Raw genomic sequence first — 17,946 nt, 5'->3', positions numbered from 1 at the left:
CCTGTTACTGTTTTGTCTTTTGCTACCGGGTACCTGTGCCTGTTTCCAGTATTATCCTAAAGAACTCCGTGACCCTGGTTACACCCGTCCCGGCCACGCCAGTGCTCCGGCTGCCGTGTACCCTGCCCCCCAGTGGGGTACTTGGTCCAGAGGATCCACCTCCTGGGCTTACCAGTCCTCCCGGTCCTGACAACATCCTGCTCATCTCTGCCCCTCCGCCGCTATTGGCCGCCTGCCGTGTGACGTCGCTATGACGCCGCACGACCCGCCCCCTTAGGAAGGAGGCGGGTCGCCGGCCAGAGCGACGGTCGCAGGGCAGGTGAGTGCATGTGAAGCTGGCGTAGCGATAATTTCCGCTACGCCAGCTATCACAAGATATCGTACCTGCGACAGGGGCAGGGACTATCGCGTGCGACATCGCAGCATCGGCTTGCGATGTCGCAACGTGCAAAGCCCGCCTAACTCTTGCTAGCCTGCCCTTGAACCACAGGTATTTGAGTCAACACCTGAGTCACCCTGCATTGATCAGAAACATCAGGGAAGTTAGCAGGCAGAGTGCAGGAATCTGAAGTTTCCCCAGATCCTGATACCGACATGACGGTCGGTGATGCTTGCAAAAATCTCCTTGTGACACACCTGCTCTGGAAAAAACATTTCTCTGGCTGGTCTCCCCGAGTTCAGTGATTGTTTTGTCTTGCTGGTCTACTGGCATTGCTCCCACCTAGCCAGAATCCTACTCCACACTGATGAGGGGCAATACCCTGAAACAGCTGTCTGTGGATGGATATCTGGTCTTGGTATTTCCCTTGTCATATCTTAAAACTTGTCAAAGAGTTGGATATTGACTAAAAGGGCCACTTAATATGGTGGTTATGGTTGTCTCCTTAAAAAGAGCCACTCCTTGGCTGGGTTCTTCCCGGAGGGATATCTGGCTATTTTCTGTGTCGAGACTCCTAACAGAGGCTCCATGGACCTTTATTGATTTGCATACTTCCCAGGGGGCAATGCACCTAGGATTTCGGTGTTGAGCGCCTTTGCTGTCTGCCGGCAGTGTTTTCTCTGGCTGGTCTCCCTGTGATCAGATTGTTTTGTCTTAAAGGAGGCCAAGGAAAAGATGCCTTTCTCAATACCAAATGGGTGTTACCAGTACATTAGGATGCCTTTCAGGTTGCATGGAGCTCCGGCCACCTTTCAGAGGGCCATGGATCAGGTCCTAACCCCTCACAAAATGTATGCAGGGGCCTACCTAGATGACATCATCATATTCAGTCAAGACTGGGGAAGTTATTTGAGCCAGGTCCAGGCAAAACTTGACGCCTTAAGGAAAGAGAACTTTAATCAACAACAACGAGAAATGTGTAATGAGAATGGAGGAAGCCAAGTTTCTGGGCTATGTGATAAGCAGAGGTAAGATATGACCTCAGATAAACAGGATAGTGGTTATTAATAGTTTGCCACAGCTCTGTTACGTCACCATCGGAGTCGGCTCCAGCGACTTCTGCTCCGATCGCCAGGCGATGCCGTGTTCCTGCCGTGGATGGTGCTGGTGATGGGAGAGGAGTCGATGCCAGCGGCACCGGTGGGTGCAGGCTCCGATCATCCACTCGGCTGGGTTATCTTGGGATCTGCAGTACCACTGGCTGACTGTGGGTGGCATGTGTCTTCCAGCTGAAGTTGCCAGCATTCAGCTACAGCCAATGGGAAGACACCACACCCTTCTTAGTTCCCCTCTTGTCTGCTGACCTCTGCCAAAGATAGTTCTGATTTCCTGATCCGCCCTATTCTGTTTTGTGATTCCTGTGTGCTGACTTCTGCGTGTTTTCTGACTACCCTTCTGCCTGCTGTTTTTGTACCTCGCTGCCCGATCCGGATTTGACCTCTGCTACGTTTTCTGATTACGTCCTGGCCTGCCGATTCTGTCCCTGTTCTGCTATTCCTGGTTTGACCCTGCCTGACGACTACTCTCATCGGACTGCAGCCTTCCACAGGTAGTAATCTCCAGGGCCCTGTGTAATTCCAAATCCCTGTATAGGGGGTTAAAGGGTTTCCGGGTTCTGGGGGTCCTGCTTGGTGAGTGGCTTCCCTCTAGCCTGTCCATTACATCCCATCTGAGTCTGTTGAACCAGGCAGGTGTTACAAGCTCCTATTGAAGAATCAGGTCAGGGCATTTCTAGGCATTGTGGGCTAAAAAGCATAGCCAAAGAAATAATCAAGATAATAAAATTATAAACATAGGAAAAAGCAAGATAGTATTTACCAGCCATGGTCATAAAAACAAATGCACAGACAAGACGCAGCAGTTCCCCATAATAAAGGAGGTAACACAGGTGGAAAAGACTGAAAAAATAATCACTCTTAATCCACCAGTTCAGAGAGGGGGTGATTGCCCTGTATTAGAATTGCACACAGATGAAGCTTGTAATAGGGCGCAAGTCACATACATGTGAAGCACAAGGCCTAGCCAACAGCCTATTGCACATCCCTTGTATTTAACTAGGCGGGCTGCCCGGCACTCTCTCAGATCACCACTGAAGTACAGGCCTCTAGTTTACAAGGTTAGGTGACCATTTACGTGGCTTGTAAACTAGAGGCCTGTACCTCTGTGGTGGAATGAGAGAGTACAGGGCAGCCTGCCTAATCGAATGCATTATGTGACGATGTTGTGCATTTTTTTCTGCATAACTTTTTTCAAGATTTAGGGTCCAGTTTATTTTATTTACGGACTCTTGAATCATAGGGCTTTTTTTCATAGAACAAATCTTATTCAATGAGCTTATATATTATCTTTCAGTTGTCAGAAAGTGTTCTATATAACTGAGTACATATACCAAAGGAATCATGTCAATTTCCCTATAAATTTTCCTAAATATATTACCCATCATTTCCTATACTTTTCTAGGTGTGGACTACATAATAGCATAAATCATATTCGTCACAAAGTCAAAAATGGGCTTTTTTCTGGCCAACTGCTATTTTATCAACTGTTACATCATTTTTCGGAGACTCCTCCCCATATGGGTATTTTCTTTGGACCTCAAAGTGGTAGAGGCTCTTTTAGCTGTCTTTTTCCACTCCTTTAAATGAGGATTAGTACGCATGGACAGGGAATACACAATGTCTGTGTTCTTCCAACCCACTAAACAAAGTTCTTGATGCACCTATGTTCTCTTGGAAATTCTACCTCCATGGTAGGTAAACAGTTTTAAGAAATTTTCTGCCATTCTCAACTGGAGAAAAAACATAACCCTTGTCAGAGGAAAAAGATACAGTAGAATAATCACTAAATAATTCTTCGCTGTCTCCAAACGTCTTCTCAGAGCTAGATTCAGATATTACGTCTGTTTGAAGACGTAGTACAGTAAAGCGGGCTTTACACACTGCGATATCGCCCGAGCTTTGTCGTTGGGGTCACGGTTTTAGTGACGCACTTCCGCAATCGTTAGCGATATAGCTTTGTGTAACAGCGTTCAGCGATGTAAAATCGTCGCAAAAGCGTGATTTATCGCTAATCGGCTACACGGGTCCTAATTCCTAAAAATCGTTGTTATTTCGTTGTAACTATCGTTGCTCGTTCCTTTCAACATACTTTTCGTTACGTGTGACACTACTAAAGCGACTTAAAAAATTGTTGCCTCTAGCCTCATCATCGATACGGGCGTGTATGGTGTTTTAAATGTTCAATACGCCTACTTGATTCCTATTTGCTAACGCATCTGCTCCATGATTGGACCATAATATATGTAATACGCTAACATCCTTTTAGCGTTTTTCCATTTGGTGGGTTCATTTCCTAGGTTAATTTCGTAGCTTTTGGACGTGTCCTGCTGCCTCCGTGTACGGCGTATAGTTTGGCGTCATTCGTCCGTGAGATAAACTTCGCATGTGAGCTTGTTTGGTTTTTTTTTTTTTTGTTTCAATAATTGTTGTATATTTTTCCTCTTTTTTTTTGGTTTATGTCTTCCTTTGTATTATACCATTTAAATCTGTTAGTATTTTTAGATTGGGTTAATCATAATTTAGTAAATAGCCTATATTATGACTGTATTTGTGTTTCTTTAATACATGACAGTTATATATATTATATTAAGCATTATTGTATGTTAATCAAGATTGCAGGCATCCAAACTTTAAAGTTTAAAAGCCGTCAAACATTACTGTGACCAATAAGAATATGATTCCTATCTGTTAAAGGTTTTTATTGTGAGACTCCAAAAAAATGTTGTATTATTTTAAACATAAAAAAAAAAAAAATACACAAAAATTACTATATTATTCTCTGTTATACAGGCTAAATATGCGTAGTGAGCCTGAAAATGCCGTCATAGCTGCCATGCTTGTAGCCGGAGGAGCCCTTGCACTTGCCGAGGATCATGACATGCGAAGCAGAACTAGAAAAAGACGAATTTGGGCACGCAAATGGCTACTAGAGAGACAACGCTATACACACATGCACCTTGTAAGAGACCTACAAGAGCATAACCCACATGACTTTCGAAACTACTTACGCATGTCTGAAAGCTCGTTCTCATACCTTTTAGAGAAAGTCCGCCCTTATATCATGCGCAATAATACAGTAATGCGTCAGGCAGTACCTGTAGACGAGCGTTTGGGGGTGACTCTTCGATTCTTGGCTACAGGACGCAGTTTGACTGACCTTCAATATTCATCAGCAGTGTCCCGCTCTCTACTTAGCTCATTAATTCCAGAGACATGTTTGGCAATAGCACATGCTTTACATGACTACATGCATTTGCCAAATAGTCCAAGTGATTGGGAAAATATTTCAAATACATTCAACCTATTATGGCAATTCCCGAATTGTGGTGGCGCAATTGACGGCAAACACATAAGGATAATGCAGCCACATAATTCTGGCTCATATTATTACAACTACAAGGGCTACCACAGCATTATCCTTATGGCGATTGTCAACGCCACTTATGATTTTCTGTACATTGATATCGGCATGAATGGGCGAGTTTCTGATGGTGGGGTATTTGAACATACGGAGTTTGCATTACGGCTAAAACAAAATCAACTACAATTACCTACCAACCAAAATACCATTGGAAATTTAAATTTTGTTTTTTTGGCGGACGAGGCCTTTCCATTACAACGTCATTTGTTACGCCCATATCCACTTACAGGCTTGAATGTAGAAAGACGCATTTTTAATTATCGTCTATGCAGAGCTAGAAGAGTTGTCGAGAATGCTTTTGGCATCTTAAGCAGTAGATTTCGTATCTTTTCCATGCCAATCAACTTAAAACTGGAATCCATTGACAATGTTGTGCTTGCATGCTGTTATTTGCATAATTTTCTCAGAAAAAGAGATGGCCTTGAATATGTTCCACCTGGCTTTGTTGATGTAGAAAATCAAAGTAATGGTGTTGTTGAGCTTGGGGCATGGCGTCAGCAAGTTAACCCACTGGATAATCTTTTGCCACAGCCACCCCTGTCACGTAGTATGATGGATGCAATGGAAAACAGAACCAATTATTGTAATTTTTTTAATGGCCCAGGGGCTGTGTCATGGCAGCATGTTTCTAATTAATTAATGAGTTAAGGTGATCATTAAACATGAGATAGCATGTTTGTGTTAAAATAATGTAAGTAATATTTTTGAAAATGGTATAATTTTTTAAAAAATTGCCTTAAGGGTGTAAAGAATATGATTTTGAAGGGAAAAATGTTTATTCTGTTATGAAAGTAAATTTTTTATTTTTACTTAATACAACATTGGGAATATGGTTTTTTTTTATGGTCAAAACATTTGTAATCATCACAAAATAATGTTTGATTGTAAACCAAATATTTATTCTGGCAAACATATTAATTTAAAAAGGAACAAAAAACAATAAATAACTAATTAAGCATTACAAGCATTCTGTCAATCATTTATCTCGTATGATAAATTTGATTTAATAATATTTTTGATTTTTACATGACATAAACCATTATGATTTCCAAAATATACGCCACATTTCCTTTACTAAAATATAAATCACATACAAATTTTTTTATAAATTAAACAACAAAGTGTTAAAAAAAACAACGCATTTGCGGATACAAAAATGAGCACATAAGTCTTATTAATGTACATTACGGCGTAATACAATGTTCAGTTTGTTAACATGTAAATAAAGAAACGTCATGACGTCCAAACGTCTAAAGGACCATGTGACACGCCACACTGTGTACCTGCTGATCTAAAGCGAAACTGAAAGGGAAAATGGCAACCAACAAACGTGCTAAGGTCTGGGGCCAAGGGGAGGTCCAATACTTGGTGAAAAGGATGGATGCACTGGACTATATATGTGCAAAGACATATCAACGTCCTATGGGACATAAAAGAAGTGTTGTTAAAAAAATATGCAGGGGCCTGTACCGTAAATTTCATATCAGACGCACATCAACGCAGGTACTGAAGAAATGGGCTGATTTAAAGTACAGGGATAAGGAGAGAATAGAAGAAATTCGAAGTGACCTGGTAGTGATAGCTGGTAAGATATTTTTTCATCCTTACATAATATATATTTCTGATTTATAATATCAAAAAATTACAGTTGTTGTTGTTAAAATCATTTAAGGTCTGCTGTGATTTTTTCTACCAAATAATCACAACATAATTTTTTTTTTTTGGTTTAATTAAATTTTTTTTTATTTAATGTTAACAGATGTAAATTCATTGAATAATGAATCAAGCCAGCCCACTAACAATAATGAAGAAAATGTGGGTCAGCAGCTGGCTCCAAGCATGGATTCCAACCGTGAAAATAGCCTACCCATTTTAAATGAGGAAGCAGACAGCCTTGATTATGATGTTATTTCACCATCATCAGGACATGCTGATGCTGATGTAATGTCTGAAGAGAATATGGAGGACAATGGTACTGATGTGGTTTGGCAAACTTAGTTCAGTGGTAAATTTTTTGCTATATGGATAAAACTCTAACAAAATTAACTTATGTTGAAATTAGGTGGGAAAGGATCAGGTTGGGACATGAGCGCATCATCCGGAGATGAACGTGAAGAACAAGTTGTCAGTAATGGTAAGTTTCATGATTGTTAAACATAATGGTCAATGTAAAATTTTTTTTTTTTTATTTTTTATAATTTTTTAAAACCAAACGCTAAAATATTGACCAAATAATGACATTTGTTTTTGATTCTTTTCAGAAATAATTACACTATATGATATTTATGTGTCTGCTAACCGACTAAAAGAAGCCTCTGCGGCGCATGATGCCCTAATCCATAAATATATTAATCAACGTCATAAATAAATGATGTTTGTTTTGTATATTTCTATGTTTAACATGTATGTAGAAAATTTTTTAAATGAATAATTAAACAAAAAAATATTTTAAAAAGATTAAAAATGTATACAAGTTCATAAATGAATGTAAATTAAAATAAAAAATGTTCAAGTTTTTAAAAAAAATGTGCGTAATTGATTAAAACAACACATTATTTCATATACCATGTTTATTCTCTAGGGAAATTGGTATAGTTACAAATTTGTTTTTTGTCACAAATATGCACTAAATATCATGCAACAGAAAGAATACAATAATAAAAAAAAAAAAAAAAAATTCGAAGAACAAAAAAACAAAAATATTACAAACTACTTCTTTTTGCGTTTGTTAACCAAACTCATGCGTGACCTACGGCCACGCACACCACCCTTTGGAAGTGGTTGTATTGATGGCTCTGCTGCAGCTTGAGGATTTTCAGGGGCATCAACAGGATCAACAGGATCAACAGGATCAACAGGATCAACAGGATCAACAGGATGAGAAACCTCGCCAATGGCAACATAGGATGACTCTGTTAGTTTTTTAGCTCTTGCCAAACGTAAGACATCCTGGATTAAACATTGGGCAATGTATTTTTGGTCTGGGGTAAGTTCACGCATTTCATCATCCACGAACATTGCTATACCAGAAAGGGGTGGTCTGTTGTGCTGGTCTAGGATGTTTTGTGCCACTCCCATCAGTTTGGTTACAGCTGTAGTAGTGTTTGCAGGGATGGTTTTTTTTTCCTTTGCCAACTTTGTGTGTATAACACATTGGATGGGCCTGCCTCAACCAAATCAACATTGGTTAATTGGCTAGCAGGAGTTTCCATTAGGTGTTCAGATGATGATTGTTGACTTGTTGTTGGCTCCTGCAATACAAAAATAACATAAATAAACGTGTCATTTAAAAATATTTTTTTAAAAAACATTTTGAATACTTTTACATATATTGAAAAGTATACAAATATTCATTTCATCATAATTAAAAACAACACACATTGTTTATGACAAAATATGACAATAATAAAAATTATACCTCAGATATAATCACTTCATTGTTAGCATCTGGGGGAATATCACCACCAATATTGAGGCTACTGGTTGATGGCCTGTGAAGCTCCTGGTCCCTTGTGAAATTCAATAAATCAAAATACCAGAGCGTTGGGACGTAGACATCACCAGTGCCAGCACCAGAACGTTTGGATTCCTCTATTTTGTTCAGTTCTTTCTTATAAACTGTGCGTATTGCCTGTATTTTTCTTTTCACGAGATCCTCGGTACCTTTTTGATTTGGATGGTATTTGTCATATATTACAATCATTTTAAGGTACGCATCCTTTTTAAGTTGCCTATTGCTGTACTCGGGGGATTTTATTTTCCATAAGGGTGTTTGCGTCTGGTACACCTGTATGAATTCACGTAGGAATTCCTCCTTATTAGTACACATCTGGAAAACATTAAATTGGAGATAAATCAGTACAAACACTGATTTAAAAAATTTAAAAAAAAACAAAAATTAAAATAAAAAAAAAACATAACATATTGAGTAAAAACTATAACACATACCTTGCAGCAAAGATTCGCAAGTCCAGATTACAGTTGTTTTCAAAATTCACTTGTGCGAGGACAAACGCTGATGGGTAGACAAAAGCTGCAAGAATGAACACGCATCTGCGCACATTTATACTACCAACATCCAATGAAAATCAATAGCGCTGATTAAACAAATGAGTCGCGGCAAGAAGGGGTGTAGCGAGTTTACAATTCTACTACATCAAGATGCACTTTGTGTGGGGAACCAACGCCCATATCGCCATGACAATTTGAAATCCATGCGGTGAGACCGCTACACAACGATGCTAATGTTCCTCATTACATCGGGAAACGAGATAGCTTGGAAGGTGACTATAAAAGAGATTGTGACATGTGACCGTAAGCACACGACTAAAACATGGACACACAGCGATGAACACACATCGCACTAACGAACAGGGCGTGCCGCACATACGACGATATCGCGCCCGATATCGCAGTGTGTAAAGTAGCCTTTAGTCTAACTTCTTCTTTATTTACGGTCTTAAGGGTACTTTACACGCTGCGACATCGCTAGCGATTGCTAGCGATGTCGAGCGCGATAGCACCCGCCCCGTCGTATGTGCAACATTTGGTGCTCGCTGCCGTAGCGAACATTATCGCTAAGGCAGCGTCACACGCACATACCTTGTCAGCGACGTCGCTGTGACCGCCGAACAATCCCTCCCTCAAGTGGGAGGTACGTTTGGCGTCATAGCGACGTCACTGCAGCGTCACTAAGCGGCCGGCCAATAGAAGCGGAGGGGCGGAGATGAGTGGGACGTAACATCCCGCCCACCTCCCTCCTTCCGCATTGCCGGTGGACGCAGGTAAGGAGATGTTTGACGTTCCTGCGGTGTCACACATAGCGATGTGTGCTGCCGCAGGAACGACGAGCAACATCATAACTGTGGCAGCAGCGATATTAACCCCTTCACGACCTTGGACGGATCTATCCATCCAGGATCGTGTCCCGTTAAGCCCCGCCCCCTGCCGCGGGCAGGCGGCGTGGATCGGCACACATATCAGCTGTTTTCAACAGCTGACATGTGTGCCTGCTAGCCGCGGGTGGAATCGCTTCCACCCGCGGCCATTAACCCCTTAAATCTTGCTGCCAAAGTCTGGCAGCAAGATTTAAATGCGCGCGGCCATGTTTGTTACTTACCGCCGCCCCCACCGGAAGTCACGTGTGTTATCACGTGACTATCGGTGGTTGCCATCGTAGCACAGGGTCATGTGATGACGCCTGCTGCTATGATCTTTCACTTTCATTTTCCCTCGGCCGAGAGCAGAGGGAAAACCAAAGTGAGTGAATCTGCTGATTACAGCGGTAATGCTGTGATCAGCAGATAGCGATCAGCGATCGGATTGCTGATTGCTATAGCCCCCTAGGGGGACTAGTAAAATAAAAAAAAAAAGTAAAAAAAAAAGTTTTAAAAAATAAAAAAAAAAACAAAAAACCTAAAAGTTCAAATCACCCCCCTTTCCCCCCATTGAAAATTAAAGGGTTAAAAAATAAATAAATATACACATATTTGGTATCGCCGCGTTCAGAAATGCCCGATCTATCAAAATATAAAATCAATTATTCTGATTGGTAAACGGCGTAGTGGCAAAAAAATTCCAAACGCCAAAATTACGTTTTTTGGTCGCCGCAAGTTTTGCGCAAAATGCAATAACAGGCGATCAAAACGTAGCATCTGCGCAAAAATGGTACCATTATAAACGTCAGCTCGAGACGCAAAAAATAAGCCATCACTGAGCCATAGATCCCAAAAAATAAGAACTCTACGTGTTTCGGAAAATGGCGCAAAACGTGCGCCACTTTTATTGGACAAACTTGTGAATTTTTTTTAACCCCTTAGATACAAGTAAACCTATACATGTTTGGTGTCTACAAACTCGCACCGACCTGAGGCATCACACCCACATATCAGTTTTACCATATAGTGAACACCGTGAATAAAATATCCCAAAAACTATTGTACGATCCCACTTTTTTTGCAATTTTTCCGCACTTGGAATTTTTTTGCCGTTTTCCAGTACACTATATGGTAAAACTTATGGTTTCATTTAAAAGTACAACTCGTCCCGCAAAAAACAAGCCCTCATATGGCAAGATTGACGGAATAATAATAAAGTTACGGCTCTTGGAAAAAAAGGAGCAAAAAACAAAAACGCAAAAACGGAAAGTGCCCGGGGGCTGAAGGGGTTAAGGAAAGGAGCGACGTGTCAACGATCACCGTTTTTGAACAATTTTGTGATCGTTGCTCCTTGGTGTCATACGCTGCGATGACGCTACCGGCGCCGGATGTGCGTCACTAACAACGTGACCCCGACGATATATCGGTAGAGATGTCGCAGCATGTAAAGCACCCTTTAATCTCCTGAAATAGGGATGGAGACTCTTCTGAAATGCTCTTCTGAATACAGGAGCAACAAAGTCTCTTATCATAAGAAGTAGGAAAATTTCCTTTGCACAAGGTGCATTCTTTATTTTTACTTTTTGATAAAGCCTACTTGGGCCTATCCTATATGACATACATATAAAACACTGTATTGACAATTACAAAATTGTATGGTACCCACCCCCATAATATGTATTCACAAGGGCAATCAGCCACAATATAAAAAATCAGCAATATACGAGGAAAGTTCTATCACTGAGTAGTCAACCAATTGTGCAGAAATGTATTGCCCTTGTGAATACATATTATTGTAAAGGATCCTTTGCCCACCTCTTAAACTGTGTTGTGCACTTTATAATTGTTCTCATTTACATGCTGCTAATTTTCTGTGCAAACCACCCCCCCCACCTTTCCCTTTGGTCTTCACCTACAGCTTGTGTATTATCTTTGGGTGTTTTGAGTGAAGGGAGGCTCAACCACTGTGAACTGGACCAGTTACCTCCTTGGTTGGGAAGATAATTTTGGGGTGGGCCAGTTTTATATTTAAGCTCTGGGTGGGTTGCACTCTCATATTCATTAGCCAGTGTGGCGTGTATGTTTGCACTTTGTGCTGTGTTTTTCATGTTTTTATTGTAAATTAATAACATATGTGTTTTTGGGAATTGTTTTGTTACTACTATATATTATGCATTCCTTTTAATGCTATTCATAAGTTTTTTACAATTTTGACCAGGCCTCCAATTTTTTTTGCTCTTTTTCCTATTTTTTTTTACATAGAGCAAACCTGTGGAATAAAAAATATGGAAAACCCCTTTAAGGTAAACTTTTCTTAGCACAATTTTCTGGAGATTGTTTTATTTTTCTGTGCATTTAGTACATTATTTTTTTAGTTTTCAAAGCAGTAGTTATTCTGCCAGTTAATGTCTTGTATAATAGGGTCATTATACTTTACTCATCTCACAAACATGCTACTAATCTCTGCTAAACCTTGGAATGATTACCATTACCATACCACACCCTTATGAGCAGAGTAAGACTGCTATAGGTTTTCGGTTATGTCTGTAATACCAGAAATCTATGAGGCTGCATTATGGATCAATAATGTACAGATGTGGAATGTGGAGATGACAGCAGGATATAGACCCATAATCTACAATTGCAAGCCGCCAATTATATGCAAAGACATACAAGAAATGTTCTCCCAGTATTTGCATCGGAAAGGAAATTATGTAATTGCATACAATATTATATGAGGCAACGGCATTGCTTTACGAAGACAATATAGAATCCAATGTGGTCCCTATTGGTCTGCTATACAGAAAAATTGGAAATTTGTCAGCTCACGTACAAGGTCTCTACAAAAATACTTTAAGAACTATTCATTTGTAGGTATTGGTAGCCCATATTAACACAGTATATTAATATCTACAAGTAGTAAACCTTTTACATTAATATGGAAATTTTGAATTCCACACAATATTCTGATCACCATCTTATTAATGAAGTGGATTACACAATTAGATACACAAAACGTTCACCTTTACATCTTTTTATTAAACATACATACAAATCTGTTCTTTAATGGACCATTATTGGACACACTGACAAATGTAGATAAAAGATGACCAACAAGCTAGTCTCACAAATTGTTAGTCTTCCATCGACTATTCAAGACTGGAGAAATCAGGTCTGGATCTTATATAACACTAGCTAATCATGCAGTAGTGTCTCCTGATTCACTAACAGTAGAAGAGTCTTGGAAATGCACAATAGAAGAATGATATCTTCATCTGTTAATTAACAAATTAAATAAATGAAAGAGGTAGACGTGAGAAAAGAAAAAGCACGGACATTGCGTGCAAATTATTTTTCACGTATTTATAATTTATCCCATGGCAATGATAGACTCCTACTGACTTCAGTTTTGCTTCTTAGCCAATTTCTTTATCTTTTCTGTTTTTAAGCAGCAGATAGTTTAGTCCAATAACGGTTTCTGCAAAGTCAACAAGTTCAACAAAGTCTGATGTGATGATATTAACACCCATGGCTCCTGGTTTCTGCGTTTTCACCCAATTAAGTATCATTGGAAGATTCCTAGGAAAAAGATAAATCAATAGAACATTAAATAAGACATACAGAGCTTGATTTGCAAAAGGTCACATCCATACAGATTAATCAGGTTGCAATCAGGGACGTAACGATTGTGGTCACAGAGGGTGAGACTGGGCCCATGGTGTCAGAGGCTCCACTGAATGTGTGTCCTCAGATGCTCATTCAGCTGAAATGAAATGCATTGTAGCACAGAGAACTACCGGCTACCTAGACCTAAAGAATTACACAGTCCAACATTCATTTAGAAGCTTTGGGGTACATATCGCTGGCGGCGCATGACATCACTGCAGAATAGACGGGGGACATTATTAATTTCGGTTGGGGCTATTATTACAGGATCGGTGCCAGGATAGGGAACAATATTACAGGAAAGAGACAGGATGGAGGTCATTATTACAGAAATGGGGACATTATTACAGAAAGGTGACAGGATGGAGACATTATTACAGGAAAGGGGACAATATTACAGGAAGGTGCCAGGATGGAGGACATTATTACAGGACGAGGGACATTATTTCAGGAGGAAGAACATTTTACTAGATAGGAGTCACTATTATAGGACGGGGGACATTACTAGAGGATAGAGTCCAAGACAAAGAACATTATTACAGGTGCCTGCACATTTGGCCAACATGTTGGTGCAAGCACAGGTCCAAATTATGCACCGGGGTCCATAGAACTCTATTTACGCCACTGATAGAAAGTCTCATTAAAGGGGTTATCTGCTTACTTTAATAGGTTACTAACTCCAATAAAAGCCAATAGGGAACAGTTTTATATTCTTGCAGAGAGCTTATTTGCATGTTGTTGTTCTTTTAATGAAGCAATTGTTACGGGGGGCTGTCTGATAATAACTGAAAGGAGTATCAGACAGTCAGGGTCCACCGTGCAAAGACTTTGCTGCAGACTATGGCAGAGTGCAATACCTCTGTTAACTCACAGAAGGATATAATAAGTAAGTAAAGCAATTCCTCCCTTACTTGGAGGGTGTGTGGAATGATCTCTGTTAATAATCACAGAGACAAAGGCAATGTGTGCGAAATGGCACCTACCTAGGTCCGCTCTTCTAGTGGTGCAAAAGAGACGAACAGCAGCGTAAGCCGCACAAAGCTCCTACCTGCGTTCGCTCCACTAGTGTGCGAGGACACGAACCACTAGATATGGCACCTGCCTAGGTCCGCTCTTCTAGTGGTGCAAAAGAGACGAACAGCAGCGTAAGCCGCACAAAGCTCCTACCTCTGTTCGCTCCCCTAGTGTGCGAGGATACGAACAACTGCCAGACGCAGTATAAGGAACGTTACCCTAGCGGCAACGTCCACCTACGAGTAGAATCACAAGGCCCAGCCAGACCATGTGCCTCAGGCACCTGCCTATGTCCGCTCCCCTAAGAGGTAAGGATACGGACAGCAGCCGAAGCTGTAAGGTATAAGAACGCTACCCTGCCGGTAGCGCTCACCTAGCATAGACAGAGGAATGCCTAGAGGAACGAGCACAGAGCGTCTACTCATATGCATGAACCAAGAGGACTGAGCACCATGCGGCGTGTGTCAGGGTCTTATATAGACTCTGTGCCTCATCCAAGATGGAGGACACCAGAGCCAATCCGCTGCCAGAACGACAGGAGTGACGTCATGCTGGCCTATCACCGAGCAAGACGTCACAAGCACATGACCAGCGACCAATCGGCATAGAAGGTGTCAGAGACATGTGACCTCGTGTCAGCGATGATGTCACCCGCACATGTGCAATGGCTCCAAGATTGGACTTAGTCTCCAGCGCTCGCACATGTGCAGTAGCAAGAAATCTGGACTTAGTCTCCAGCGCTCGCACATGTGCAGTAGCAAGAAATCTGGACTTAGTCTCCAGCGCTCGCACATGTGCAGTAGCAAGAAATCTGGACTTAGTCTCCAGTGCTCGCAGCAACCGTAACAGTACCTCCCCCTCAAGGGCCCCCCTCCCGGCGACGCAGGTAATCGGCAACTAAGTCGGGAGCATGGACAGCCTCCTCAGGCTCCCAAGAGCGATGTTCCGGACCATAGCCCTCCCAATCTATCAAAAAGAACCTGCGCCCTCTAACCATCTTAGAACCAACTATGGCTCGTACCTCATAGCTAGAGCGAGAGGAATCAGAGGCAGGAGAGTGCACTTCACGAGCGTGAGGTAAAATAGCCGGCTTTAGCAGTGAGACATGGAATTTGTCATGAATCCTAAGATGGACAGGTAACTTCAATTGATAGACTACAGGATTTACCTGTCGAAGAACCTCATAAGGACCCAGGAAGCGAGGAGCAAATTTGACAGAGCTCACTCTAAGTCTCACGTGTTTTGCAGAGAGCCACACAAAGTCCCCTGGAGAAAAGACAGGAGTCGGGCGACGAAACCGATCGGACACCGTCTTCATACGGTCCTTAGCTGCTTGGATCGACTCTTGAGTCCGATCCCAAACCTCTCTGGCATTAGTTGCCCAGTCGGCCACAAGAGGAGGAGGTGCAGCAGCGGGAAACGGTACTGGTACCCTAGGGTGTTGCCCATTATTGAGTACGAACGGTGTCTGCCCAGTGGCCTCAGCCAGCGAATTGTTAAGGGCAAATTCTGCCCAGGGTAGGAGGGAGGACCAGTTATCGTGGTTCTCAGCAACAAAGTGTCGAAGGTATATAATCATAGATTGATTGGTACGTTCAACCAAACCATTAGTCTCCGGATGGTATGCCGAAGAGAGATTCAACTCAATTTGCAGAAGGCTACAAAGATCTCGCCAGAAACGGGAAGTAAATTGCGGGCCTCTATCACAAATGATACGATCTGGCATCCCGTGAAGCCTAAAGACATGCTTGAGGAATAGTTTGGCTAGTACCCTGGAAGATGGGATTCTCGATAACGGTACGAGATGAACCATCCGGGAGAAATGGTCCGTAATGACCCACACAAATCTATGTCCCTGTGAACATGGAAGATCACCCACAAAGTCCATGCCTACCACCTCCCATGGTCTATCTGGCACTGGTAAAGGATGCAAGAGCCCAGCCGGTCTCTGCCGTAATGGACGGTTGCGAGCACACGAGTAGCAGGAACTGACATATCTCTTGACGTGGCTGGCTAAGTGTGGCCACCAATACCACCTCTCCAGTAACTCTCGTGTCCGCCTAATACCAAAATGCCCACCCACCTTTGAGGTGTGGGCCCATGACAGTATATCATTCTGTCGATCAGGCGGAACAAAGGTCTTGCCCGGTGGGATTTGGTCTAACGTCACAGGGGAGAGCGTATGAAAAACCCTGGAGGGAAGGATAAGACGAGGTTCGTCAATCTCTTCCTGGGTAGAAAGCATAGAGCGAGACAGGGCGTCTGCCTTGTTATTCTTACTCCCAGACAGATAGTTGATGGAGAAGTGAAAGCGGGAGAAAAACAAGGACCAGCGGGCTTGGCGAGGATTCAGACGCTGAGCGGTTTGTAAGTACGTCAGATTCTTATGGTCTGTATAGACCTGGAAAGGATGTTTCGCTCCTTCCAGCAAGTGACGCCACTCCTCCAAGGCTAATCTCAAGGCGAGCAGTTCCCTATCCCCAATGGTATAGTTTCTCTCTGCCGGTGAAAAGGTTTTAGCAAAGAAGAAACACGGCCTTTTTCTACCTGCACCGTTCTTTTGATACAAGACCGCACCAGCACCCACTGAAGAGGCATCAACCTCTAAGAGGAAGGGCTTACTCTCATCGGGTCTTTGAAGAACGGGAGCAGTTGAAAAGTGTCTTTTTACTGCCTCAAAAGCCTGAGATGTCTCAGTAGACCAGGCTTTGGGATTAGCACCTTTCTTAGTCAAGGCCACCAAAGGGGCCACCAAAGTAGAAAAATGGGGTATGAACTGCCTGTAATAATTTATGAATCCTAAGAAGCGTTGCACCGCCTTCAAGGAATGAGGTTCGGACCATTGCAGGACAGCAGAGAGCTTCGCAGGATCCATAGCCAGACCCTCTTGTGAGATAATGTAACCCAAAAAAGGCAATGAGGACTGCTCGAATACACATTTCTCGAGTTTAGCAAACAATGAGTGCTCCCTTAAACGGGAAAGGACACGAACGACATCCTGACGATGAGTCTCCAGATCAGGAGAAAAAATCAGGATGTCGTCCAGATACACCACTACTGAGGATAACAGTAAATCCCTGAACACATCGTTTACGAAGTCCTGAAATACTGCGGGTGCATTACATAACCCAAAAGGCATGACGAGGTATTCATAGTGACCGTCTCGGGTGTTAAAAGCGGTCTTCCATTCGTCACCCTTTCGAATTCGTACCAAGTTATACGCACCCCGCAGATCCAACTTCGTAAAAACTTGAGCTCCTCTCAGTCTGTCAAAGAGCTCCGAAATTAAAGGTAATGGGTATTTGTTCTTTATTGTGATTGCGTTGAGACCCCTGTAATCTATGCAGGGACGCAAATCACCCTCTTTCTTCCGAACAAAGAAAAACCCAGCTCCCGCGGGAGAGACAGACTTACGAATGAACCCCTTCTCTAAGCTCTCTCTTATATAGGTCGACATGGCCTCCGACTCAG

General features: G+C 42.1%; 1 protein-coding gene across 1 annotated transcript in view; it reads right to left on the bottom strand.

Moving 5' to 3' along the window:
* Positions 1-12,813: 12,813 nt before the first annotated feature.
* Positions 12,814-17,946, bottom strand: part of PLCXD2 (phosphatidylinositol specific phospholipase C X domain containing 2) — a 100,184-nt gene continuing 95,051 nt past the window's right edge. The window contains exon 4 of the mRNA XM_075333824.1: positions 12,814-13,374. Coding sequence (XP_075189939.1) covers positions 13,212-13,374 — 163 coding nt within the window. The 3' untranslated portion in view covers positions 12,814-13,211. The remainder of the gene's footprint in view (positions 13,375-17,946) is intronic.

This window comes from Anomaloglossus baeobatrachus, chromosome 2 (assembly GCF_048569485.1).
Source record: "Anomaloglossus baeobatrachus isolate aAnoBae1 chromosome 2, aAnoBae1.hap1, whole genome shotgun sequence".
NCBI lineage: Eukaryota > Metazoa > Chordata > Amphibia > Anura > Aromobatidae > Anomaloglossus > Anomaloglossus baeobatrachus.
Note: the sequence above shows the minus strand (reverse complement) of the source record. Positions and strands in the feature narration are given on the sequence as shown.